This window comes from Scyliorhinus torazame, chromosome 4, assembly GCF_047496885.1.
Source record: "Scyliorhinus torazame isolate Kashiwa2021f chromosome 4, sScyTor2.1, whole genome shotgun sequence".
NCBI classification, from domain to species: Eukaryota; Metazoa; Chordata; class Chondrichthyes; order Carcharhiniformes; family Scyliorhinidae; genus Scyliorhinus; species Scyliorhinus torazame.
The window spans coordinates 224083398-224109801 of record NC_092710.1 but is presented as its reverse complement, the minus strand read 5'-3'; the positions used below and the strand labels follow the sequence as shown (position 1 = coordinate 224109801).

The following is a 26404-nucleotide window of genomic DNA, read 5'->3' as shown; positions in this document are numbered from 1 at the left end:
CCCGGAAACCTAGACAGCTCCCTATCACAACCTTGGAGTTAAACCCAGGCTCCACATCACACTGCTCCCAAGCACCCATCAGTTGCCTCCATCTGTAGGATATGTCCGCATACCAGTCTCTCAGCATAAGAGTCCCAACACCTGGTGGTATGAATGTCTCCACCACACCAGCTGCCACCATTCTGGCAGGAAGGCAAAAGGCCCATTCAATTAGGACATTCTCAATAGACCCTACTGGGAGAACCAGGACAAGAGCCACAGAGCCTATCACTAACACCTGTTGTAGGCACGCACTAGTATCCCATTTGGCAAGGACTGGTGGTGAGGATAGAGGCTTTTGCATCAAGGATTGGATGCAAGTCACTGATGGGGACAGGGCTGCAATGTCAAGTGCATGAACAAGAAGGGGCCAGGCGAGGGGTTGGGTGTTGTTGGGGCGGGGGGGCGGGGGGGGGGGGGGGGTGGGGGGGTGGGGGGGGGGTTGCTGGAACTGGGCGAGGGGGGAATGATGAGAGTAGCTGAGCAGTCAAACTCAGGATGACCATGTAAGATGAGGAGATGATGACCATGCTCACCCTTTCTATCCTTTCTATCTTTGTATCCAGCCCCTCACCCTCTGGGCTGTGGCCGCCCAATGGTAGTACTGCAGATTCAGCAGGGCCAGATCGCCCATGTCTTTCCTCCTTTTCAGTGTTGACTTGGGGACCCTCTGTTTCTTACTCCCCCACACAAATGCCATAATCATTTCGTCTAATTTGTGGAAATAGGCCTTTGGGATGAAGTTCGATATGGATCTCAACAGGAAGAGGAACCTCGGCCGTACATTCATCTTGAATGGCTGCACACTTCCCGCCAGGGAAAGCGGGAAGTGGGTAGTGGGTGCCTGGAACTCGCTGCCGGAGGGGGTGGTGGAAGCAGGGACGATAGTGACATTTAAGGGGCATCTTGACAAATACATGAATAGGATGGGAATAGAGGGATACGGACCCAGGAAGTGTAGAAGATTGTAGTTTAGTCGGGCAGCATGGTCGGCACAGGCTTGGAGGGCCAAAGGGCCTGTTCCTGTGTTGTACATTTCTTTGTTCTTTGTTCTTTGAGTGCATCCCATCTCTCCAGGTCCTTTTTTACTTCCTTTGCCAGACTGGTCAGATTCCACTTGTGGATCTGTGTCCAGTCATGGGCTGTCTGGATCCCCAGGTAGCGGAATTTGCTTTGAACTGGTTTGAATTGTAGTCCCTCCAGTTCTGTCCCTACCATGCTCAGGTTCATCAGCAAAGCCTCGCGCCTGCCCAGTTTGAGTTTGTAGCCTGAGAAGGCTCCAAACTCTCTCAGAAGTTGCATGATTGCTTTCATGCCATTAGTGGGTCTGAATATAGAGAAGCAGGTCATCCGCATAGAGCAACACTGTGCTCTCTGTCCCCTCTTTGGATGCCCTTCCAGCTTTTCGCGTCCCACAGAGCGATTGCCAGTGTTTCAATTGCCAGGGCGAAAAAGAGCGGGGACAATGGGCCTTGTGCCTCCCTGCAGCTGGAAGTATTCAGAGCTGGTGGTGTTGTTCCGAACACTCGTCGTGGGGGCATTGTACAGAGTTTCACCCACGAGGTGAATCCTGTCCCCAGCCCAAACCGCTCTGCTACCTCGATAAGACCACAAGACATTGGAGCAGAATTAGGACACTGGCTCATCGAGGCTGCTCCGGCATTCAATCATTGCTGACATTTTTCTCATCCCCATTCTCCTGCCTTTTCCCCATAACCCCTGATCCCCTTATTGATCAAAAACCCATCTATCTCTGTCTTAAAGACACTCAAGTGATTTGGCCTCCACAGCCTTCTGTGGCAAAGAGTTCCACAGATTCACCACCCTCTGGCTGAAGAAATTCCTCCTCATCTCTGTTTTAAAGGATCGTCCCTTTAGTCTGAGATGGTGCCCTTTGGTTCTAGTTTTTCCTACATGTGGAAACATCCTCTCCACATTCAGGCCTCGCAGTATCCTGTAAGTTTCAATAAGATCCCCCCTCATCCTTCTAAATCCCAACGAGTACAGACCCAGAGTCCTCAACCGTTCCGCATACAACAAGCTCTTCATTCCAAGGATCATTCTTGTGAACCTCCTCTGGACCCGTTCCAAGGCCAACACATCCTTCCTTAGATACGAGGCCCCAAACTGCTCACAATACTCCAAATTGAGTCTGACCAGAGCCTTTATAGCCTCAGAAGTACATGCCTGCTCTTGTATTCTAGCCCTCTCGACATGATTGCTAACATTGCATTTGCCTTCCTAACTGCCGACTGAACCTGCATGTTAACCTTAAGAGAATCATGAACAACAACTCCCAAGTCCCTTAGTGCTTCTGATTTCCTAAGCATCTTCCCATGTAGAAAATAGTCTCACCATGAAGTCGGGCCCCTACGCTCCGGAGTTTCCCTTTTACCAGGGGGCACCCAACATGGCCACCAACTGTGTATACGCCACTTGGGTGTGCTACTGCACTCCGGGGGTTCCCTTTGCCCAGCGACCCTCCAAAGTGGCTGCTTGCGGCGCCATCTTGTTTCATCAGCCTGTTCCTCACTCGCCGAAGCCCGAACGGAACCCAACTCCTTTTTCCTGCTATGTTCCTTTTGTGTTCCTTCCCCCCCCCCTCTCCTCACCCCCTTTCCTGTATTGTCCTTACCCTGCCCCCCCCCCTGTGTTTTCCCCATCCCGGTCCCATTTCCCCCTGACCAGGCGCTCCCTCCCTTCCAGGAGGTGCGCTGCTGTCCCCTTTGCTTTCTGTTTTCCTATGCTAGCTGTTATATTACACTTTGTGGTAATATGTCGTTACTCTTTGCCTCGTATTTCAGAATGGTATGATGGTTTGATGATCAAGAAACTAACAATATTTAACTTGAAGCAAAACTGATTTATTGAATAACGATTAAATTGAGTTTGCACGCTCCACTGAGCTGTAACAATTAATAAAGTTAGACGGAGTCTGTTAAACTATATTCAATGATTGAGTATTAACTAATGAATGCCACATGCTAATTCTCTCTAACCTGAACTAGTCCCTGAGTTGTGATCTATCCCTCTCTTCTAACACTACCCAAGATCCCCTGAGCTTTGATATTTATACTGAGAACTGGTGGTGCCCTCTAGTGTTTGAATTACACTGAGATGTAATAATTAACCCTTTAGTGTTATGCCTAGATATAGATCATTACACTAGCTATTTCTGCTAGTGTGGTAGTGTGGTGGTCCCCCCCCTCCCGGGGCTGACCTAGCCCCTCCCTTATACCCGTTGACTGCCCGTTTTCTCGGTTTAAACCCTCATATGCCTTCTCCAGTCCCCGCTTCTTTCTATGACTCAGTCTTCACTTTATGGTCAGAACGTGACAGCGCAGTGCTGCGCAAACTTGCTCACTGTGCAATGAGTCATTTGCTCTTTCAGCCTTTCCCCGCACAACTCTCATTGTTGTCGTGCCTGTCCCTCGTCCAGGCTGTTGGTTCGGATGAATTGATTTACTTCCTGCTTCCTGTTGAAGTTATATTCATTTTTTGCGATGTGACCCAGAGCCTGGCCGGGAACAGCATACCAAAATGTACCCAGTTTTTGTACAGGGCTGACTTCGCCTGGTTAAACACAGCCCTGCTCTGACCCAATGTCCTGATAAACTCTGATGTTGTGTCCTTCCCAGGTGCTCGCTCTCGACTGGCATGTCTACCGCAGGATCCTCTCACGGTCCTGGATTCGATTGGCTTTGCGATAACCATCCTCGGCTGCTCCCCGGCCTTGGGTATTGGTCTGAGTGACCTGTGCGCTCTGTCGAGCTCGGTTTGGGGAACTGTCTTTCCCGACTAAGTCGTCCAGCATTTGGACGACATAGCCCGTTGGGTCTTTGCCATCCAGTAGGCCCACGATCCTGATGCCTTGTCGTCGGGACCTGTTTCCCTTGTCCTCAACTTTCCCCCTTAAGTTCTCCTGGACCTCTTTACTTCTGCCTCCAGGGCAACAATTCTGTCACTCTGGTCCGTCGAGGCCTTTTCCAGGTCGAGGATCATCCTCTCCTGGGTCGCCATTTTCTTACCCATCCCATCTTTGCTTTCTGCATAGTGGCCATCGCCTCAGACACCGCCACCTTGACCGTCACCTGGATGTCTATCCTGATTGCCTCCTTCATGGCGGTCACCTCCTTCATCAGAAAATTCTTCCATCCACCTTCAGGTGATATGGGGAATGCTGATGCTCGGGTCGCCGGCCGTCCTCTCTCCTGTGGGGCCAGGGTCCCTTTGCCTCCTGTGTCTGCCGTCTCGTCTGCCTGGTGGTGGTGGCGCTTTCCATCACTTCTGCCATCTCTTCGTGCCCTCGAGCTCCTGTTTGCTGGCATCTTTTCTTGGCTGCTGAGGGATTTTAGTTTTCCTGTCCCCTTAAACTTGGGCAAAATTCAACTAATTCAATTTTGTTCCAATGTGTTTTCCTCCCGGGCTTGCTCAACACATCACCATTGCTGGTACGCGCTCTCTCCCTCCCTCCCTCCCTCCCTCCCTCTCTCTCCCTCTTCCCCTCTCTCTCCACCCCTGCTCCTTTGCCACAATCCTCGTGCCCCGGACTCCACAGCCAGCTTTTCCACTGAGGACCTCCGATCTTTTTTCTCTCTCCTTATGTACCTATCTCTCATTTATAAACAGATTGCAGTACTTATGTTTGGAAATTGCAATCACTATTGTAAAACACGTTTCTCTCCTTTCTTCTATTTGAATTAGGAAACTGATAGTTCCTTGGATATTTTCATCCTTTCATTGTAATTTAACCCAATTGCTTTGGATTAGGTGATTATTCTGTTTATACAGTTAGAGGGGGACGATTTTCAGCCTGAGTCAGAGGGAACGGTGATGCGGGAGGAAAATACGGAGATAATCGGGAAGCATGATTCTCCCCGGAGAAATCGCTTTTCCGATTTTCCCCTCCCCTCACCAGTGACGTCATGAGGTCCACACCCACAAAGGGCGGGAGCCTCATTTTAACGGCGTGCAGAGGTACATATCGCCTTCGGGGTGGAGGGGGGGAACATCTGCCACTGCCCCCTGCCACAGATTAACACTGCCAGGTTGGAACAGTGCCAATCTGGTAGCTCCAGCCTGTGATGGGGTAGTGCCACTGGCAAAGCCAGTACAGACCATTGTGGGAGCCCCATGGGACTTTCCAGCTATGTGTGGTGTGGTGGGGGTAACAAAGCAGGCAGTGAGGGGGAACTTATAGGTATCATAGAATCATAGAAATCACAGTGCAGAAGGAGGCCATTCGGCCGATTGAGTCTGCATCAGCCCTTGGAAAGAGCACCTTACCCAAGCCCACACCTCCATCCTATCCCCACAACCCGGTAACCCCACCCAACCCCACTTGGTTCCAACTCCATCTACAAGTTTGCTGACGATACGACCATAGTGGACCGGATCTCAAATAACAATGAGTCCGAATACAGGAGGGACATAGAGAACCTAGTGGAGTGGTGTAGCGACAACAATCTCTCCCTCATTGCCAGCAAAACTAAAGAGCTGGTAATTGACTTCAGGAAGCAAAGTACTGTACACACCCCTGTCAGCATCAACGGGGCCGAGCTGGAGATGGTTAGCAGTTTCAAATTCCTAGGGGTGCACATCTCCAAAAATCTGCCCTGGTCCACCCACATCGACGCTAGCTACCACCAAGAAAGCGCAACAGAGCCTAGACTTCCTCAGGAAACTAAGGAAATTCGGCATGTCCACATTGACTCTTACCAACTTTTACAGATGCACCATAGAAAGCATCCTATCGGGCTGCATCACAGCCTGGTATGGCAACTGCTCGGCCCAGGACCGCAAGAAAGTTCAGAGAGTCGTGAACACAGCCCAGTCCATCACACGAACCTGCCTCCCATCCATTGACTCCATCTACACCTCCCGCTGCCTGGGGAAAGTGGGCAGTATAATCAAAGATCCCGCCCACCCGGCTTACTCACTCTTCCAACTTCTTCCATCGGGCGGGAGATACAGAAGTCTGAGAACATGCACAAACAGACTCAAAAACAGCTTCTTCCCCACTGTCACCAGACTCCTAAATGACCCTCTTATGGACTGATTTCATTAACACTACGCCCTGTATGCTTCATCCGATGACAGTGCGTATGTAGTTACATTGTATATGTTGTGTTGCCCTATTATGTATTTTCTTTTATTCCCTTTTCTTCTCATGTACTTAATGATCTGTTGAGCTGCTCGCAGAAAAATACTTTTCACTGTACCTCGGTACACGTGACAATAAACAAATCCAATCCTGTTTGGACACTAAGGGTGTTATCATGGCCAATCCACCTAACCCGCTGTGGTAGTCTGTGTAGAGGTATTACGGTACCTGGTAATGCTGGAACACCATTGGTAGATATTGTATGCTTCCTATTGGTCAAGCTGTATGGTAGCTCCGCCCTGCTAGGTGGGGTATAAGAGCCCATGCCTCCCCAGCAGCCTTCATTCTGTACCTGAGCTGCTGGGGGAAATATCTAGCTTATTAAAGCCTTCAGTTGGACTACAACTTCGCTTCAGTGGTCATTGACCCGCACATCTTTGGACTGTGGGAGGAAACCAGAGCAACCGGAGAATACCCACGCAGACACGGGGAGAAGGTGCAGACTCCGCACAGTCACCCAAGCCAGTAATCGAGCCTGGGACCCTGGAGCTGTGAAGCAGCATTGCTAACCACTGTGCTACTGTGGTGTCCATTGGGGGGGGGCGGGGGAGCGGACACTGAGGAGTGGGGTGATACACCATCAATAACACACGACGAGTGATGAACCCATCTGAGGCTTTAATACACTAAACAGCAAGCCTCCTGCCTCTGGACCCGAACTGGGTCGGCGGCGGAGACTTGCCATCTTTATACATAAGCCCGAGGGGAGGAGCCACCGGTGGAGCCAGCCTGGACAAGCCCAGGCATGCACAATACAATACAATACATATAATGAAATAGCGTGGTTTACCAAATTCACCCCCTGTTTAAAGTGGTGAAGTGGTCTTAAAGGTCAAGTCTGTCGGGGCCTTGACCTTTGCCATGATCGCCTCAGTCCCGGCTGTGGTGTGGGCGCCGGCATCGAGATCTGCTCGTTCGGGAGTGTGTTCTCTTCTTCACCCAGTTGTTGAGTCGGTGAAGGGGAGGGCGGTTTATGGGCAGAGGTGGTGGTGCTTGTCGCCAGTGGGCCTGTGGGTGTCAGCTCGTGAAGGAGGTGGGCAGGGTTGGGGGAAGATGGTGGGGGGTGGGGGTGGTGATAGTCACCGGGGAACCTGTCGGTGCCAAATCCCGAAGGGAGACCATGTCCTGCCGCCCGTCCTGGTGTGCCACGTAGGCATATTGGGGGTTTGCATGGAGGAGCAGGACCTTCTCGACGAGGGGGTCGGTTTTATGGCTCCCTGCATGCTTCTGGAGAAGGATGGGCCCCGGGACTGTCAGCCAGGACTTAAGCGAGACCCCGGAGTGGATTTCCTGGGGAAGGCAAACATACGTTCGGGAGGAGTCTCGTTAGTGGCTGTACACAGGAGCGACCGGATGGAGTGGAGCGCCTCGGGGAGGACCTCCTGCCAGCGGGAGACTGGGAGACCTTTCGACCGTCGAGCCAGAAGGAGGGCCTTCCAGACCGTCGCGTTCTCCCTCTCCACGTGTCCGTTACCCCTGGGGTTATAGCTGGTCGTCCTGCTGGAGGCGATGTCCTTGCTGAGCAGGAACTGACGCAACTCGTCGCTCATAAAGGAGGAGCCCCGATCACTGTGGATGTAGGCGGGGAACCTGAACAGGGTGAAAAGACTGTGCAGGGCCTTGATAACGGAGACAGAGGTCATGTCAGAGCAGGGGATGGCGAAGGGGAATTTTGAGTACTCGACAACTGTTGACGTAGTCTAGGTACGGGAACGTGGCCCGCAGCCCATACTGGTCAACCATTCGGTCCATTTCCCTCTGGAAGACCGAGACCCCGTTGGTTATGCCGAAGGGGACCCTGAGGAAGTGGTAGAAGCGACCTCGAAGGCAGTGTATTGGCGGTCCTCTGGGCGGATAGGGAGCTGGTGATACGTGGACTTCAAGTCAACTGTAGAGAAGACTCGATACTGTGCAATCTGATTGACCATATCAGATATGCGGGGGAGGGGGTACGCATCGAGCTGCGTGTACCGGTTAATGGTCTGGCTGTAATCGATGACCATCCGGTGCTTCTCCCTAATCTTGATGGCCACTACTTGGGCTCTCCAGGGGCTGTTACTAGCCTCAATGATCCCCTCTCGCAGGAGTAGCTGGACCTCCGACTTGATAAAAGGCCCTGTCCTGGGCACTGTAGCATCTGCTTCTGATAGCGACGGGCTTACAGTCCGGGGTGAGGTTTGCGAAGAGAGGGAGGGTGGGGCGACTTTAAGGGTCGCGAGGCTACAGGTGGTGAGGGGGGGGCAGGGGTCCATCAAACCTTAAGGTAAGGCTCTGGAGATGGCACTGGAAGTCAAGCCCCAATAATAGGGCAGCGCAGAGGTGGGGGAGGATGTAGAGCTTAAAGTTAGTGTACTCTACGCCTTGTACAGTAAGGGTCACGACACAGTACCCCCCGATTCCTATTGCGTGGGATCCGGAAACCAGGGAGATTTTCTGGGTCGCGGGTAGGATGGGGAGGGAGCAGTGCCTTACCGTATCTGGGTGAATGAAGCTGTCTGTGCTGCCGGAGTCGAAAAGGCAGGCCGTCTCGTGGCCGTTGATCCGGACGGTCATCGTGGACTTCGCGAGGTGGTGCGGCCGGGACTGGTCGAGTGTGACGGAGGCGAGTGTCAGAAGGCGGTCGGTAGGCCGGTCGGAGGTAGCAGCGGCCAGCGTACGGTTGGGTGAGCTGGGCTCCCGGGAGGCTGCGGAGTGGTCCCAAGATGGCGGCCCCCATGAGTCGCGCGTGGCGGGTGACATCTGCGATGGCGTCCAAGATGACGGCCCCCATGGGTCACACATGGCGGGTGTCAGCGGCGATGGCATCCAAGATGGCGGCGCCCGTGGGTCGCATGTGTTGGCCGAAATTAAAGATGGCGGCGCCCACGGGTCGCACATGGCGGGTGGCGCGGCAGCTGGGGGCGGCCCCGACAGGCAGCATGGCTAAGCGGGTTGTGCAGAAGACGCATTTCTCCCTATTATAGGTTAGGTTCAGGAGTTCGGGTCCAGAGGCAGGAGGCTTGCTGTTTAGTGTATTAAATTGATACACCATCAGTAACACACGACGAGTGATGAATGTAACTGAGGCTTTAATACACTAAACAGCAAGCCTCCTGCCTCTGGACCCGAACTGGGTCGGAGGCGGAGACTTGTCACCTTTATACATAAGCCCGAGGGGAGGAGCCACAGGCAGAGCCAGCCTGGACAAGCCCAGGCATGCACAGTACATTACATATAATGCAATAACGTGGTTTACACATGGGGGAAGCCAATACTTCTGCGATTGTGGGGTTGTTGGAGAATTAAAGTTTAGTTCTGAATGGGGTGCCGTTTAAAGATGGCGGCCCAATCTCTGTTGGCTCGGGTGCCGGCTCTATCAGTCCCCTTCCCGCTATAATGACAGCGCAAACCACGTCCACTCATTTTTGTTTTCAGAGAGTCTCAAGATCTGGCAAGAAAACTGGCCTGTGCAACTGGGGAGCTACCCGCCAGTTTTTATCTGAGCCTGACACTTTGCAAAAAGTATGGTAAGATTCCGCTCATGGATTTCAAGCTCACACAATGATTTGAGAATAGAATCTAGAGACCATGTTGAGTGCAACGTGCTGGATGAATGCTTGTTATCTGAAGCATCATCTGTGAAAGAAACAATCATACTAAGTAAAAGCAGAAAATGCTGGAAATACCCAGCAGGTCTGATTGTCTCTGGGGAGGGAGTAACCTTTCATCAGAACTGCAATAAAGTAGTGATTTAATAGTTTATGAGCAAGTGCAGAATCGGGGGGAAAAGGCTGGATAAGGGAGGAATGAATGAAGGGGAAAGTATGTGATAAAGGCCAGATTTATCCGGCCGTTTACTGGCGACGGGACTCTGTTCCCACTGGCAGTGCACCCCCGCCTGTGGTTTCTTGGCGGCGTGGGGTGGCTTTAATGAGAAATCCGATTGACAGCAGCACGAACAAAGTATCCCGCCACCAGCGAATGGCGTGCCGCTGGGAGGCTGGAGAATCCCGCCCATCGTGTCCTGTCTGGCATTCTTCCTTCAACCACCAGAACACAAAACAAATTAACTAGTTTAATTGGGGAAATTTGCTTTACGAATAAGGATTCCATATTAACCTACATAAGTTTACTGCAGTTAAAAATTAATTATTTTATATGAAGCACAATGAGATATCGGAATCATAGATAATGCCAATAATTTGTGTCTTTTTAAAGATGTGGTTTTGACACAATTTCTCATAGAAACCTATTCACCAAACACTTGAAAGCAGATTGTTGTTCTTCAGCTTTTCGTACTGCCTTCTAACCTGAGATATTTCAAGGATGAAAACTCAGCCAAGTGCTATGTATATAGACAAATTTGTATGAAATTCAAGGGCTCTTTTAGGCTGTTAGAAATCTTTTGTTACATTTCAGAACCAATTTTATGAATAATTATTGCCCTTGAAATGACAGTGAGTTGGAAGGTTGACTATAATAATAGGTCTTTTGTGGTTGTTGATCATTTTAATAATGATATAGAGTCAAGAGTTATGTTCTGTTGGAACCTTGGTGATTCTAACACTGAAGCATGCATCCTGATTTACTACACTTACACTTTAGAAGAATGTTGAATTAATTTGATATTTTTAATTTTGTTTTTAGCAAGAATTGTCCTGCTGGTTGCAAGGCTGTGATAGGAGAGGTCTCTGGTGATTTTTCTCAAGGGTATAGACATGTGAGTACAAAACAAGAGAAAGTGGTGCTTTTTGTTCTCTGAAAATTTCTTCTTTGTGAATTTAAAATGTGCAATGTTCAAATCTACCTTGCAACAAATCCATAGGTTTAATAATTGATTTTATGGTAGGTAAGGAGGGATAGATCAGGAGACGCTCATGTTCGAGCACTGATTATTTGGGATGTAATTAAAAATAAGAAGCCGATTCGGTGACAAAGATTTTGAAATATAGCACAGTATACCTGTCCATTTTCTTCCATTTTGAGTTCACCCACTTGGCTGCATAGTTGAGTTTATTCCATGTTTCTCACAGCTTTGTCGTGGAAACAAATTCTGGTTCTCCAGGTATTCCTCCGTCCACCCCACCCCCTTATTTTGTAAAATGAGTAAATATGGCTTTAAAGATGTTATCTCTGCCAACAAACGCCAGACCTTAAATAAATCTGTAATATTACTGATATTTGTCAAGTAGCCAAAACTCATATATTTTTGAATTTTATTTGTTCTCTGAGTGTAGGTATCACTGGCAAGACATGCCTCCAATTATTGCTCAAGCCTGGTTGGACATGAGATGCTTCAAAATTGGTGCCTTATTTACAAAATAATTTCCTTTTCTGGAATGTAGATAAGAAAGCTTCTGGCATCATTAAAGGCTAACACAAGTTATTTTTAATAAAACAGATGGATTTATAAACCTATTGTTTCTTGCAGTTGTCATTATAAATAAATTGCTGGTCTGGATAGGTTTATCCTTGTCGGACGTGCTTTATTCAGAGAATTAGGCAGGTCTCTTTTAGTATTTCTGATCTGAACATTTTGTTTCGGTATGTCAGAGGGAGGGGAGCGGGTTTGCATAGTGCAGGGATGTGGAAAAAGGGTGCGGTTTCTCCTTCTTGTTTGTTAGGGATTATCAACACCAGCCATCATCAATACATTGCACAAGAAACTGGTTAAGCTGCATGGCTGATGATAGTGTGGATATTTGAGCTAAAGACTCAACTTTTTGAACACAAAACTTACATTTTAACATATTAAAACATTCCAAAGTGCTTTGTAGAACGACATAAGAGGTTTTTAGGACATGTTCGCCAAAGGATCGACCATAGTGGTAAATTCCAAACAGTAAATAAACCTGGAAAACGCTGGAAATACTCAGCTGGCCAGGCAGCATCTGCGGAGAGAAAAACAGAGTTAGCATTTCAGGTTAATAACCTTTCAACAGAACTAACTTTTGTAGTAGGTTTTAAGGAACCTCCTTCGGGGAGTAGAGGGAGGTGTAGACAGACTGAAAAGTTTACAGAGGGAATTCCAGAGCTGAGAACCAAGGCAGCTGAAGCTACTGTACCGGGGCTGCACAAGAGGCCAGAATGAGACTTCTGGTGGCAACATGTAGGTGGAGGTCGCACATTGGGTGGCTCCTGCTAGAGCTTTCGGTTTTTGGCCCTTTTCACCCAGGTTTGGGGGAAATTTTATATGATTGATCTGCAGGATAGTTGCAACAACTAAAGGATATTTCATGGAACATAGAACAGTACAGGCCATTCGGCCCACGATGTTGTGCTGATCATTTATCCTAATCTAAGGTCAACTTAACCTATACCCCTTCAATTTACTGCTGTTCATGTGTCTATCCAAGAGTTGCTTAAATGTACCTAATGGCTCTGACTCCACCACTTCTGCTGGCAGTGCATTCCATGCACCCACCATTCTCTGTGTAAAGAACCTACCTCAGACATCTCCCCTATACCTTCCGCCAATCACCTTAAAATTATGTCCCCTCGTGACAGCTATTTCCGCGCTGGGAAAAGTCTCTGGCTATCCACTCCTCTCATCACCTTGTACACCTCTATCAAGTCACCTCTCTGCCTTCTTCGCTCCAGTGAGTAAAGCCCTAGTTCCTTCACCCTTTCTTCATAAGACATGCCCTCCAGTCCATGCAGCATCCTGGTAAATCTCTTCTGCACCCTCTCCAAAGCATCCACATCCTTGCTATAATGAGGCAACTAGAACTGGACACAATATTCCAAGTGTGGTCTAACCAGGGTTTTATAAAGCTGCAGCAAAACCCTGCGGCTCTTAAACTCAATCCCCCTGTTAATGAAAGCCAACACTCCATACACTTTCTTAACAACCCTATCAACCTGGGTGGCAACTTTGAGGGATTTATGTACCTGGACCCCTAGATTCCGCTGTTCCTCCACACTTCCAAGAATCCTGCGTTTAACCCTGTATTCAGCATTCAAATTCGACCTTCGAAAACGAATCTAGGTTAAACACCATCTGCCACTTCTCAGCCCAGCTCTGCATTCTATCAATGTCCTGATATTGAAAAACAAGAAGAAAAGTACGGGTTAAAAAGGTTCGAGCGATATTCCGCCTGAGAGCTCAGGTTTGGTGCGGAATTCTGTGGGAGGAAAGTTAGGGAGAGCAAGCTTGCCGGGTGGGGCTGCGCTCATTACAGTGGATAAGCTGACTGAGGTGATGGCGATGAAGTTTGAGTGGCAGTTCAGCAAGCATTTTGATCAGCATCGGAATGGGATGATGGCCTCGCTCAAGGAGTTGGTGGATGATATGCTGACCCCGATAAACGGGGCTCTGGGAAAGATGTTGATGGCAGTGTGGGAGCAAGGAGAGGTGTTGAAGGGAGTGGAGGAGGCATTGTCACAGCACAGTGACCAGTTCACCTCGTTGGGAGAGGAGCTGCAGAGGGTGGAGGAAAGTAACGAAGGGCCGAGAGCCAAAGTGGAGGACCTGGAGAACAGGTCACGGCGGCACAATCTGCAGATTGTGGGACTGACCGAGATGCTGGAGGGCAAGAGGCGATGGAGTACTTTCCGGAGCACCCGTAGGAAACTCACGCACACACGGTGAAAACACGCAGACTCCGCACAGAAAGTGACCCAAGCCGGGAATCGTACCCAGGTCCCTGGAGCTGTGAAGCAATGGTGCTAACCACTGTGCGACCATGCCGCACATAGGGCTCACCAGTCCCTCCAGCTGAAGCCAAAGGCGAATGAGCCACCAAGAGCTTTGATAGTTTGCTTTCATAGCTACCAGGTGAAGGAGAAAGCTCTGAGATGGGCCAAGCAGAATCGAGAGGTGAGGTGGGAAAGCAGTGGTATTCGTATATAACAAGATGTCATGGCGGAGCTGGCAAGATGGCTGGCAGCCTTTGGTAGGGCGAAGGCAGCGTTGTGTAAGAGCAGCGTTGTGTAAGAGCAGCGTTGTGTAAGAGCAATGTGTGGTTTGAGGTGGTCTACCTTACGAAGTTAAAAGTTGCACGCAACACCAGAGGGCAGAGAAGCAGAGCCGTTTATGAAGGATTGGGACTGAACTGAATTTGGACTTTGTTTTTCTTCACGTTGTGGTTGGGAAGGGATGGTTTTTAGACATCGGGGTAATATATTGGGATTTATTTCCCTCTGTTTGGGGGTCTATTATGTTGGGTTGTTTGGATGGACTGGGTGTGGGGGGGCCGTTCTGTCTTTTTTTATTGGGCATTTGGGGGGAGGGGGCCCTGGCAGAGGCCACCTCGCTAGCGAAAGCAAGTAGGCTAGTGAACGGAAGTGGGGGGGGGGGGGGGGGGCGGGAGGGCCACAGCCATCGGAACCTGTGTTGACATGTCTCGATGGGCCTGCGAGGTGTGAATGGTGGGGGGTGGGGAGTATGCAGAGAGAGATGGTTTTGAGAGAAAGTGGCTGGGGGGTTTTTGGGAAGGGAAGGGGAGGGGGTGGTTGGTTGATGGTGTCTCAGGGTAGGGTTATGTCCCACTCGCTGGGTGGGGCCGGGGCAGCGATCATGACTGAAAGAGAGGGTGGGAGGGGGCGGTGAAAGAACCCTGGTTCGAATGGTGACGTGGAATGTGTGGGAGTTGGGTGAACAGGTGAAGCAAGCGAGAGTCTTCTCACAGTTAAAGAGCTTGAGAGCCAACGTGGTGCTGTTGCAGGAATGCCCATTTGAGGGTGAAGGACCAGGTGAGGCTTCGAAGGGCTGGGTGAGTCAGGCGTTATACATGGGCTTTGATAGCAGGGCTCTGGGGCTGCTGGGTAAGAGAATGATGTTTCAGGTGCAGAAGATGGTGGCAGATCAGGGAGGGGGGCAGGTATGTTATAGTAATGTGTCTTTTAGAGGAGAGACTGGTGGTGTTGGTTAGCGTGCATGCTCTGAATTGGGATGACGTAGGGTTTATGAAGAGGATGGGAGCTACTATACCGAATGTGGATACACATCGGTTAATTCTGGTGGAGACTTGAATACAGTGCTGAATCCGAAAGTGGATCGGTCTAAGCCGCACATGAAGGTGTTGGTTGCATTTATGAAGAAGGTGGGGGGGAGGAATGGATCCTTGGTGGTTTCTGCACCTACAGGGTGCATTCCTTCTTTTCGCATAATGTTTACTCAAGGATCAACCTCTTTATGATGGGGAGGTTGTTGTTGTCGGGGGTGAGGAAATTGGAATACGTGGTCCTGGAGAAGGAGTTGACACAGAGGCCAGCGCAGAGATTGGATGTGGGCTGTTTGCAGACCCGAATATTTGTGTAAACATGGGAAAAATGATTGATGACGTGTGGGGTTCAATAGGAATGGGGAAGTCTCGCCGTCAGTGGCCTGGGAGACGTTGAAGGTGGTGGAAAGGGGCGTGATCATCTTGTTTAAGGCTCAGGTGAACAGGGAGGCAAGAGAGGAGCGGAACGGCTGGCAGAGGAAATCTTGGACATGGATAGGAAGTATGTCGAGAATCCCACTCCGGAACTTCTGGTGAGAAGAAAGGAATTTGCAGGCACGGCGTGACCTTCTGTCCACAGGAAACGTGATTTAGCAGTTAATGCGGGCGAAGGTGGTAATGTATGAGTTTGGGGAAAAGGCAAGTCACTTGCTGTCGGGCCAGCTCCATTGGCAAGCGGCTACACAAGAGATTGTTCAGGTCCAGGATGGGGCAGGAGAGCTAGTGGTGGTCCCAGAGCAGGAGAACAAGGCATTGGAGGAATTTTATAAAAAGTTCTATAATGTTGGAGCCTTTGGGGGAGGAGTCGGATATGAAGGATTGAGAGGAGTAGAGCACTGGGCTGGATGGGCCAATGGGAATTGCAGATGTCCGGGCGGCGATAGGGAAGATGCAAACTGGCGAGGCACCGGGACTGGTGTTAAGTAATGGGTTAAGAGACATTGCAATTAGTTGTCTCATTTATGTTAAGTATCCAATGATTGACACTCATATGTAAAGAGGCTTCAGGTGGCCCTTGTGTCAGGTGGTGTGTTGTTAGAGTTTTGTGCAGAGGCTGTGGAAGCGAAATAAATGGTGTTTGGTGAAAAGGAACAGGACTTTTGACTCTTCACACAACGGTAACTAAAACGTATAACAATGGTAGCAGAAATTGGTTGCTGTGCAAATGTGAAGGTTTGAAAGATACAACTTTTCCTGATCAAACCAAGGAGTGAGTGAGAAGGAAAAAAAAGATACATGGCTGAACCCAGGATAAAAATGGCTGGATATGACTATCCCCCTTATTAAGGGATCGTACGACCAATGGAGAAGTGCAGTAGTTATGTGGACTAAGGTAACTGCCTTGGGAAAGAGAAAACAAGGTATGGCATTGGCTCTTTCTCTACCTTATGACAGTAAAATCCGAAACAAAGTGCTTTCTGAACTGGAATTGGAGGAGTTAGACTCAGAAGAAGGTCTGGAGACTTTACTACATTATATGGATAAGATTTATAAGAAAGATGACTTGTTAAGTGCGTATCAAGCATGGTCGGAATTTGATAAGTTCCGGAAAATAGAGGAATTCTCCATGGAAGACTATATAATGGAATTTGCCAGACTATATAAAAGGCTGCAGAAACACAATCTGGAATTTCCACAGTCTGTGTTGGCCTTTAAATTACTTGACTGTACTAGAGTGAGCAACATGGATAGACTCCTAGTTTTGACAGGAGTTCAGTTTATGGATAAGGATACCTTATTCGATCAGATGACAAAAGCTTTAAAGAAGTTTCTGGGGAAACATTCGATTCCGATGGCTCTGATGACTCAAATAGGTCAGCCTGCTATAAAGCAGAATATGGAAGATACACTACTAACAGGATGGCAAAATTGTACGGCTATGAACAGGGCCCGAGACTATAGAAGGAGATCGAGACAAGGAAATTATGAAGACAGAAACCCAGTTAGAACTTACAATAGGAAGATGAACACCAGAAATGCACGGGGCATGATAAATCGATGTTTTCGATGTGACTCTCAATACCATTATGTCTTCAACTGTCCAAAACGTTATGATAGAGTGTTTGAAGTGACACATGACACGGAAGAGTCAGAAGAGGAAAAAGATAGTGTTCAGAGAGAAGACATTGTCCTATTAACAAGCAGTTTTACGCCGGCAATGAGGGTGTTGGTTGTAGAATCCTTCAATTGTGCTGTATTGGACAGTGGCTGTACATCTACTGTGTGTGGAATTGACTGGTTAAAATGTTCCCTGGACTCTTTGAATGCTGAAATCATAACAAGGTTAACGAATTTGAAAGTTCCATAAGTTTCAGGTTTGGGGATGATAATACTCTGAAGTCGCTGAAAAGAGTGGTGATCCCTTGCAATATTGCCGGAGTGAATCATTTCATTAGAGCGGATGTTGTATCAAGTGAGATACCTTTGCTTCTGAGCAGACCGTTGATGAAGAAAGCACACATGAAACTGGATATCGAACAGGATAAGGCAACAGTTTTTGGAAAGACGGTGGACTTACAATTTACACAGTCAGGACACTATTGTATTCCATTACTGACAAATAATATTTCAAGTACAGTTGTTAAGGATGTGTTAATGGCAGTTGAAAATGGGACTTTCGCTGATAAAAAGCTGCTTGTATTAAAACTGCATAGGCAATTTGCACATCCGTCTCCTCGGAGGCTGAAAAATGTATTAAAGGATGCAGGGATAAGGGATGAAGACTACTAAACTGATAGAACAGGTTAGTGATTGCTGTGAAGTTTGTAGGAAGTACAGAAGGACACCAGCACGACCGATAGTAACCCTACCTTTGGCCAGGGATTTTAACAACATTGTGGCTGTGGACCTTAAGGTCTGGGATAAGGACATTTTTGCGAAAGGACAACTACCAAAAATTGGTACAAAGGTGACATACTTGCCTGAAGGGTCTAGTCAATGAAAGGATGCAACTGTTATTAGAGCAGGGAAGGCCACTGGAAAGTATAAACATTGGTTGAATGTACTGCATTCAGGGGAGGGAGTTAAGACAATGGATTGGGAACACGAAGTTCAAAAATTGAGGTCACAGAAACGCTGTGCCAGTTCAGATAGTACATCGGTTAATGAACAGGTCCGCAGGAAAAGGTCAAGAATTTTGAAAGGACATCCCACAGCAGATAGGAAAGATCAAGCAGTAGCAGTATAGAACAAGTTACCAGGCAGGAAAGGGGATGTAGTTTATCAAGATCGCGGAACATGAGTAAGACTACGAATACTAATAGGAGAAGAAGCCCACATGCACGTGAGATTTTGGTGGCTTCCAATAAATTATATGAAAAGTTATCAAAGATGCTAAACAGCAAGAACTGCATAGTTGGAGTGAATTTGGGGTATACACGGAAGTACCGGATAGGGGACAAAGAGCTCTGTCCCACAGAAGGATTTGCACGGAAAAGGTTCTTCCGGATGCAACTTATAATGCAAAGGCCAGGTTTGTGGCAAGGGGATTTGAAGAAAGCTTAGAAGATCAGGATTTAAGGGTAGATTCACCTACAGCAGGGAAGGTTAATTTTAAAGCTCTTCTTTTAGCCACAAAGGCATGGGAATGCAAATCTATAGATATGAAAGTTGCCTTCTTGCAGGGGCATCAGCTCCAGAGAGACATTTTTCTCCGTCCTCCTAAAGAAGCAGCTAACACAGAAGGGGTATTCTGGAAGTTGAACAAATGTGTATGTGGTTTAAATGTTGCATCTAGAATCTGATATTTTTCGGTAAGGTCAGTTTTGCTAAAGTTAGGCTGTTCCCAGTTGAAAGTAGATCCGGTAATGTTTTACTGGCACTATAAAGGGAACCTTTCTGGCATCTTTATGATGCATGTCAAATAATTTTTTGTGGGGTGGGACTAGTGATTTTGAAGATTTTGTAATCTCTGGTTTGAGGAAAGAATTCAGGGTCGGAAGTCAGGCTTTCCGGTGCATTTAAATATATTGGACAGACTAAGTTAGGGGCAACTTTACATCAGCAATCTTATTTGGAAAGCATCAGCCCAATAGCAATTAGTCGTGGCCGGGTTTTCAGAAAAAGGTGCAAGGTTTCAAAGATGGAAAAAGAGCAACTGCAAAGTTTAGTTAGGCAACTGAATTGGTTAGGTCAACAGACTAGACCGGACGTGAGTTTTGATGTCTTAGAGTTGAGTACAAAAATGAATGATCCCAAAGTGGAAGACATAATAAGAGCAAATAAAGCGTTTGGCCAAACTAAAAATGCAGGAGTGTGTTTTGAGGTTCCTGGTTTTAGGTGACCTTAGGCACTTGAAATTCATAGTTTATAGTGATGCGTCCTATGCAAATCAAGCACAGGATGTTTTATAATTTTCCTCTTGGGGAACAATGGTAAATGTTGTCCTCTTGTGTGGGAAACAAAGAAAATAAGGAAAGTGGTTGAAAGCACTTTGGCTGCTGAGACGTTAAGATTTGTAGAGGCGGTGGATATGGCCTTTTATATATATCAGATATTGACAGAAATTTAACTTTTGGATATTGTTAATGAAGGGCGCCTGATTCTGTGATTTTTCTTCTCTTCCAAAAAAAAAATTTGAAAAAATAAAAAAGGGGGGAAATTGCGTGTGTGTTTTTGAGTTTCTTTAAATTTTGTTTTCACCTAAATATTTTTTTCTCCAAGGAAGGGGAGACTGTTAAGTAATGGGTTAAGAGACATTGCAATTAGTTGTCTCATTTATGTTAAGTATCCAATGATTGACACTGATATGTAAAGAGGCTTCAGGTGGCCCTTGTGTCAGGTGGTGTGTTGTTAGAGTTTTGTGCAGAGGCTGTGGAAGTGAAATAAATGGTGTTTGGTGAAAAGGAACAGGACTTTTGACTCTTCATACAACGGTAACTAAAACGTATAACAGCCGGATGGGTTCCTGGTGGAGTTTTATAAAACGTTCTCGGATAGATTGGTGCAGCTGTTGAAGGGGATGTTTGCCGATGCTGCGGCCAAGGGGGTGCTCCCGGAGACCATGGGACAGGCATCCATTTTACAGTTATCGAAAAAGAATAAAGACCCAGTGGAGTGTGCGTTGTAAAGGCCAATATCTCTGCTAAATGTGGATGCCAAAATTCTTGCCATGGTTGGAAGAGTCCTCGAACATGCGCCGTTTGTTAAATGTGGTGCTCTCGTGCAGGAGGGAGGAAGGCGCAGGTAGTGGGGGCGAAGGACGCGGAGAAGGCAATTGGCCGTGTAGAGTGGAGTTACTTGTTTGTGGTATTGAAGAGATTTGGAATTGGGCCTAAGTTTTGAGGTGTGGGTTAAATTTTTCTATAGGGAACCGAAGGCGAGTGTGCACATGAATGAGCTGAATTTGGGGTATTTTCAGTTTCATAGGGAAATGAGGCAAGGGTGTCCCATATCACCCCTCCTGTTTGCACTGGCGATAGAGCCCTTGGTCATTGTGTTAAGGTGCTTGGATAAGTGGAAGGGGATAGTGAGGGGTGGTGTGAAGCATAGGGTGTCTTTGTAAGCTGATTATTTGTTGCTGTACATCTCCAATCCAGATTCTACGGTGAGGATATAATGGATCTATACAATTCATAGAATTTACAGCGCAGAAGGAGGCCATTCAGCCCATTGAGTCTGCACCGCTCCTTAAAAGAACACCCTACTTAAGCCCACGCCGCCACCCTATCCCTATACCATCCCCAGTATCTCCACCTAACCTTTTTGACACTAAAGGCAATTAGCATGGCCGATCCACATAATCTGCACATCTTTGGACTGTGGGAGTTAACCGGAGAGCCCGGAGGAAACCCGAGCAGACAAGGGGAGAAAGTGTAAACTTCACACAGACAGTTACCTGAGGCCGGAATTGAATCCGGGTCCCTGGAGCTTTGAGGCAGCTAATCACCGTGCCCCCCGTGCTGCCAAGGAGATTCGGGGCTTTTTCAGATTATGAACTGAATCTGGAAAAGAGAGTGTTTTTGGGTGTCTTCTCCGGGGCAAGAGCTGGTTTGAGGGGTTGATGTTTCTGGTGGCGACTACCCACTTTAGGTATTTGGGGGTGCAGGTGGCTTGAGACTGGGCCCTGTTCCGTAAATTGAATTTCACGAGCCTGGTGGGTAGGGTCAAGGCTGGTTTGGGGAGATGGGACAGCATTCCCCTGTCATTGGCGGGCCGGCTACAGGCGATAAAGATGAACAACTTGCCAAGGTTTTTATTTTTGTTTCAGAGCCTACCGGTCTTTTTGCTGAATACGAAACATTGAATGGTTGATTTTGTCTAGGCAGGTAAGGTAGCGAGGATTCAGAAGACGGTGCTTCAGAGAGGGTGGCAGTCAGGGGGCCTAGTTCTTCCAAACCCGATGTACTGCGAATGCGGAGAAGGTGCGGTGTTGGAGTAGGGAGCCGGAAGCTTTGTGGGTGAAGGTGGAGGAGGGCTCTTGTAAGGGGTTGGCATTGCGGGCACTGCAAAAGCATTGCTCCCACTTGCCCCAGGAAATATTCGTGGGGTCTCGTGATAATGCCATCTTTGAAGACATGGAGGCAATTTCAGCAGCACTTGAGGTTAGGGGCCGGGTTGAAGCCGATGCTGATCCGAGGGAATCATGTGTTTGAGCTGGCGAGGCTGGATGCTAGGTTTTGGTTGTGGGAGGAGCAGAGGATGGTGGAAATGAAAGATGTATATTTGGAAGGGCGGTTCGTGAGTTTGGAGGATTGACGTGAAGGTTTGGGATTCTGCGGGGGAAGACCTTTAGGTATATGCGTTTCTTCACGAGGTATGTATTCCTGACTTTTTCAGTAGCACCACCCTCATTGTTGGAGGGGATGCTATCAGTGATGGGCTGGATGGGGGGACATCTCGGAAATCTAAGGGAGGATTTGGAGGAGGATATGGTGGTGTTAGAGAGGGTTAAGGTCAAGTGGCAGGAGGAGCTGGAGTTGGGGTTGTGGCGGAAGGTACTGGGGAGGGTGAATGCCTCAGCCACGTGTGCGAGATTGGGGTTGATACATAGAGCACACCTGACGAGGCAAGAATGAGCGGAAGTTTGAGGGGGTGGAGGAACTTTGTGAACGGTGTGGGAAGGGTCTGGCCAATCATGTACATATGTTCTGGTGCTGCCTGAAGTTGGAGATATTCTGGAGGTCGTTTTTCAGCACCATGTCGGCGATCCTGCATGTGGCTGTGGAGTCCAATCCCTTGGGGGCCATGTTTGGGGTGTCGGACTTGCAGGAGCTGCAGCCAGGAGTGGGGGTAGATGTTTTGACATTCGCCTCACTAATTGCTCGCAGTCAAGTGCTGTTGGGCTGGAGGTCAGTCTCTCCGCCCTGTGTCTCAGTGTGGCTGGGGTACTTGGTGGAGTTCCTGTACTTGGGGAAAGTTAAGTCCATTTTGAGGGGCGGGGGGGGGGGGGGGGGGGGGGGTGAGGGGTTCTACAAAAGCTGGGGTGTGTATGTATATATTACACTTTAAAGAGCTGGTTACCATCAGCTGCTGAGGGGGGTGGAGGTGGGGATTGGGGGAGTGTTTGCTCTGAGTTACTGGGGTGTTGAAAGATGGGGGGGGGGGTGGTGTTTTCTTTTTTGTTGATTTACTTTGTTGCATAATAAAAATGTTTAAAGTCGAATAAAAATATTTTCAAAAAACATAAAAGAGGCCAGAATGAAAGGTGTCCAGAGATCTCAGACCGTTGTAGGAAGGGGGAGATTTAAGAGATATGGGGCGAAATTCTCCGGAAACGGCGCGATGTCCGCCGACTGGCGCCCAAAACGGCGCAAATCAGACGGGTATCACGCCGCCCCAAAGGTGCGGAATGCTCCGCATCTTTGGGGGCCGAGCCCCAACCTTGAGGGGCTAGGTCGGCGCCGGACGAATTTCCGCCCCGCCAGCTGGCGGAAAAGGCCTTTGGTGCCCCGCCAGCTGGCGCGGAAATGACATCTCCGGGCGGCGCATGCGCGGGAGCGTCAGCGGCCGCTGACGGCATTCCCGCGCATGCGCAGTGGAGGGAGTCTCTTCTGCCTCCGCCATGGTGGAGACCGTGGCGGAGGCAGAAGGGAAAGAGTGCCCCCACGGCACAGGCCCGCCCGCGGATCGGTGGGCCCCGATCGCGGGCCAGGCCACCGTGGGGGCATCCCCCGGGGCCAGATCGCCCCGCACCCCCCCCAGGACCCCGGAGCCCGCCCGCACTGCCTTGTCCCGCCGGTAAGGTAGGTGGTTTAATTTACACCGGCGGGACAGGCATTTTAGCGGCGGGACTTCGGCCCATCCGGGCCGGAGAATCGAGCGGGGGGCCCCGCCAACCGGCGCGGCGCGATTCCCGCCCCCGCCGAATATCCGGTGCCGGAGACTTCGGCAACTGGCGGGGGCGGGATTCACGCCAGCCCCCGGCGATTCTCCGACCCGGCGGGGGGTCGGAGAATCTCGCCCATGTTCATGTAAGGATTTGAACACGAGGATGAGAATTTTAATTTGAATGTTGCCGGACCAGGAGCCTATGTCAGGAGAAAATAGGGGTGATGGGTCTTGGTGCAATTTAGGACACAGGCAGAAGAGTTTTGTATACACTCAAAATTTATGGAGAGTGGGAGATGGGAGGTGAACAGGGGGAGCATTGGAAGAGTCAAGTCTAGACTCACGAGGGAACAAAGGCAAGGGTGAGGATTACAGCAGGAATTAGACTATTCTTCATGCAAGAGGTTGTTGGAAAATGGAATTTGTGGTCTAGGTAAAGATCATTGTTAGCCATCCTTTCTGCGGTCCAGTATTTTAACAGCTGGCGGAAAATGAGGAGACTAGTTAATGTTTGTGATTTGTACTGATGGAGTAGGCCAGAGGATGTGTCAGAGGTTGCCATGAACCTGGACTTGGTTAACTGTGCTTCATTATTCCTAGAAACTAATATTTGTGGTGATATTATGGGTTAACTGCTAACCTGCAGGACACCAGGAGTATTCCTTTGCTCTGAATCGACCGTACAATCATTCAATCCACCTGAGTGGGTAATGCACTTGGTTCAGTGCTTAATTCAAATGGCAGCATTCCCTCTGTGCTTTATTGAAGCGCGGCCTTGATTATGGGCTCGGAACTGCAGAGAAGGGCCTGGGACCTATAATCTTCTAATGTTGGAGTGTTACCACTGAGCCAAAACTAACTCCTAAAGAGAAAATGGTCTTTCACTAGTCTTGACTCTCTCATTAACTTTCCGCACTCCAGGGAAAGTAGCCCGCAAACCTCAAGTCGCACTCAAAATGCAAGATGATGCTCAGGATGGAAAACTATGATTATGAAATATCCGTTTACCTCTTGAGCATCAAGTAAGTAATTTATTGGAACATTAAGGTTACCCATTTGACTAACTTCTAATTTTGTTTTTTAGACATCGGCCCTTTGCAAAGCTGCCATTCATGCTGGTGTAATATTGGATGAACTGGGTGGCAAGATAGATATTGTTCAGCATAAAGGTCTGAGTCGCTATGAAGGTATCCTGGCAAATGGTGTTTTGTCAAAAGAGTAGGTAGCATGTTTCTTTTGTTTTACTTCAAGCACAGATTCCCTATTTGAAAAGTAGAGATTTTAGCTGCCAAAACAAAGGTGAAGTAAAATAAATTGCAATGCAAACTTTCTCTCTCCTCTGCTCAAAGGCAACTGGAAGACCAAACATTGTTTCAAAAGTCAATCAAATTTAGCACTTTCATCGAAATTTTTTTTCGACATTTGAGTAAAAATGTCTTTGTGTAGAACAGCTTAAAGCAGAACTACACAGACATACGTCGATTCCCCGGGGACAGACAGCCCAGTGGGCTCGCATTTGCGAAGGTTTCTTCGCTGATATTGAACATCATACTGGCTGTGCAGCTGCCTTTGGTGCCATCTGCCCCAGGGAAATGGCTGAAGTCAGCGTTACCCTGCTTGAATCTTTCCCCCATTGTCTTAAAGAAAGGAAAGAAATAGCAAGGCACACAATGTAGGATTTAATCCTTGTTTCATTCCTGTGTTGACTGAGATTATGTGCTGAACTCTGGAGTAGGGTGTGAAGCTACAAGAGAGTAAGTGCCACTGATCCAAGCTGCCACTTGCTATTCATGCCTACTGTTTAAAATATTTTGGTTCAAATATATTGCATTGACTTTTATCCTCTTTTTGTTATATTTTCAGTGGATCCCTGTCAGACAAGCGGATTGTTTTTAGCACTAATGGTAAGATGACATTGTTAAAAAATAGGCTTAGAAGATTGTTATGTTTTGGGACTCCCATTAATTTAGGAAAAAACTGAAGAATGAAGGGACCAATTGATCATGTGATCAATTCTGAATTCTGCTCCCAATAAGCCTGGGTTACTTGGTTATTTTACTGGGAAGAAGGCACAAGGTGTTCACATCCGTGCAAACTGGTAAAGGCATCAGTGATGACTATGGGTAGACTGTTGGGTCTGGAATTTAGTCCATACATTAGGTGCACAGATTCCAGAGAATTCCCAGCTCTGTGAACCTGACTTCTGTAAATGTGGTCCCAAATTTCTGATTTTCGCTCCGGAGATAGCAGGCTATATTAGTAGTCGGGGTAGGCAACACCAGTGGGTGGTCAGTGGTGGTGGGCCCATACCCAGCATGGATTTGATGACTCAGGCCTTCAGGAAGGCTCATTTGAGGGTTTGGAAGGTGATGATAAGGTCTATGTGCTTTTGGAGGAAATGTCATTTACATGTTAGATAAGTGGGAGAAATGTTGTCCAACTGTTAGCTGACCCTGGATTGGATGGCCCGTGATAGGCTTTCCTTGGGAAATAAACTCATTGGTGCTGCCTATTTGACGTGCACTGTACTGAAGTCATGGAGTGGATTCACAAAATACAGCCATGGAGGTTGCATCATCTTGGCACCAATAACTGTTAAAGATATTCTACAGCAATTTAGTTAACTACAGTGTCTCGGATGAAGGGACGGCACGGTGGGACAGTGGTTAGCATTGCTGCCTCACAACTCCAGGGACCTGGGTTCAATTCCAGCCTCTGGCAGTGTGAAGTTTGTACATTGTCTGCGTGAGTTTCCTCCAACTGCTCCGGTTCCCTCCAAAGATGTGCAAGTTACATGGATTGGCCATGCTAAATTGTCCCTTAGTGTTCAGAGATGTGCGGGTTCGGTTCTGGGTTACAGGAATATGGCGGGGTGGACGGGGAGAGTGTAAATAGGTAGAGTGCTCATTTGATGAGTCGGTGCCTACCCGATGGGCCGAATGGCCTTCTTCTGCACTGTAAGAATTCTATGATTCTACGAACAGCGGCATGGTCATTATCCCATCCTCTT

The 26404-nt window shown here is 48.3% G+C and overlaps 1 protein-coding gene across 4 annotated transcripts in view; it reads left to right on the top strand.

Moving 5' to 3' along the window:
- The window catches only part of dcbld1 (discoidin, CUB and LCCL domain containing 1), a 193371-nt gene that overhangs the window by 103601 nt on the left and 63366 nt on the right, over positions 1–26404 (top strand). For all 4 annotated transcript variants that reach the window (XM_072499405.1, XM_072499403.1, XM_072499402.1 and 1 more), the window contains 3 exons: positions 10829–10901; positions 24479–24612; positions 25258–25298. In XM_072499405.1, coding sequence (XP_072355506.1) covers positions 10829–10901; positions 24479–24612; positions 25258–25298 — 248 coding nt within the window. The remainder of the gene's footprint in view (positions 1–10828; positions 10902–24478; positions 24613–25257; positions 25299–26404) is intronic.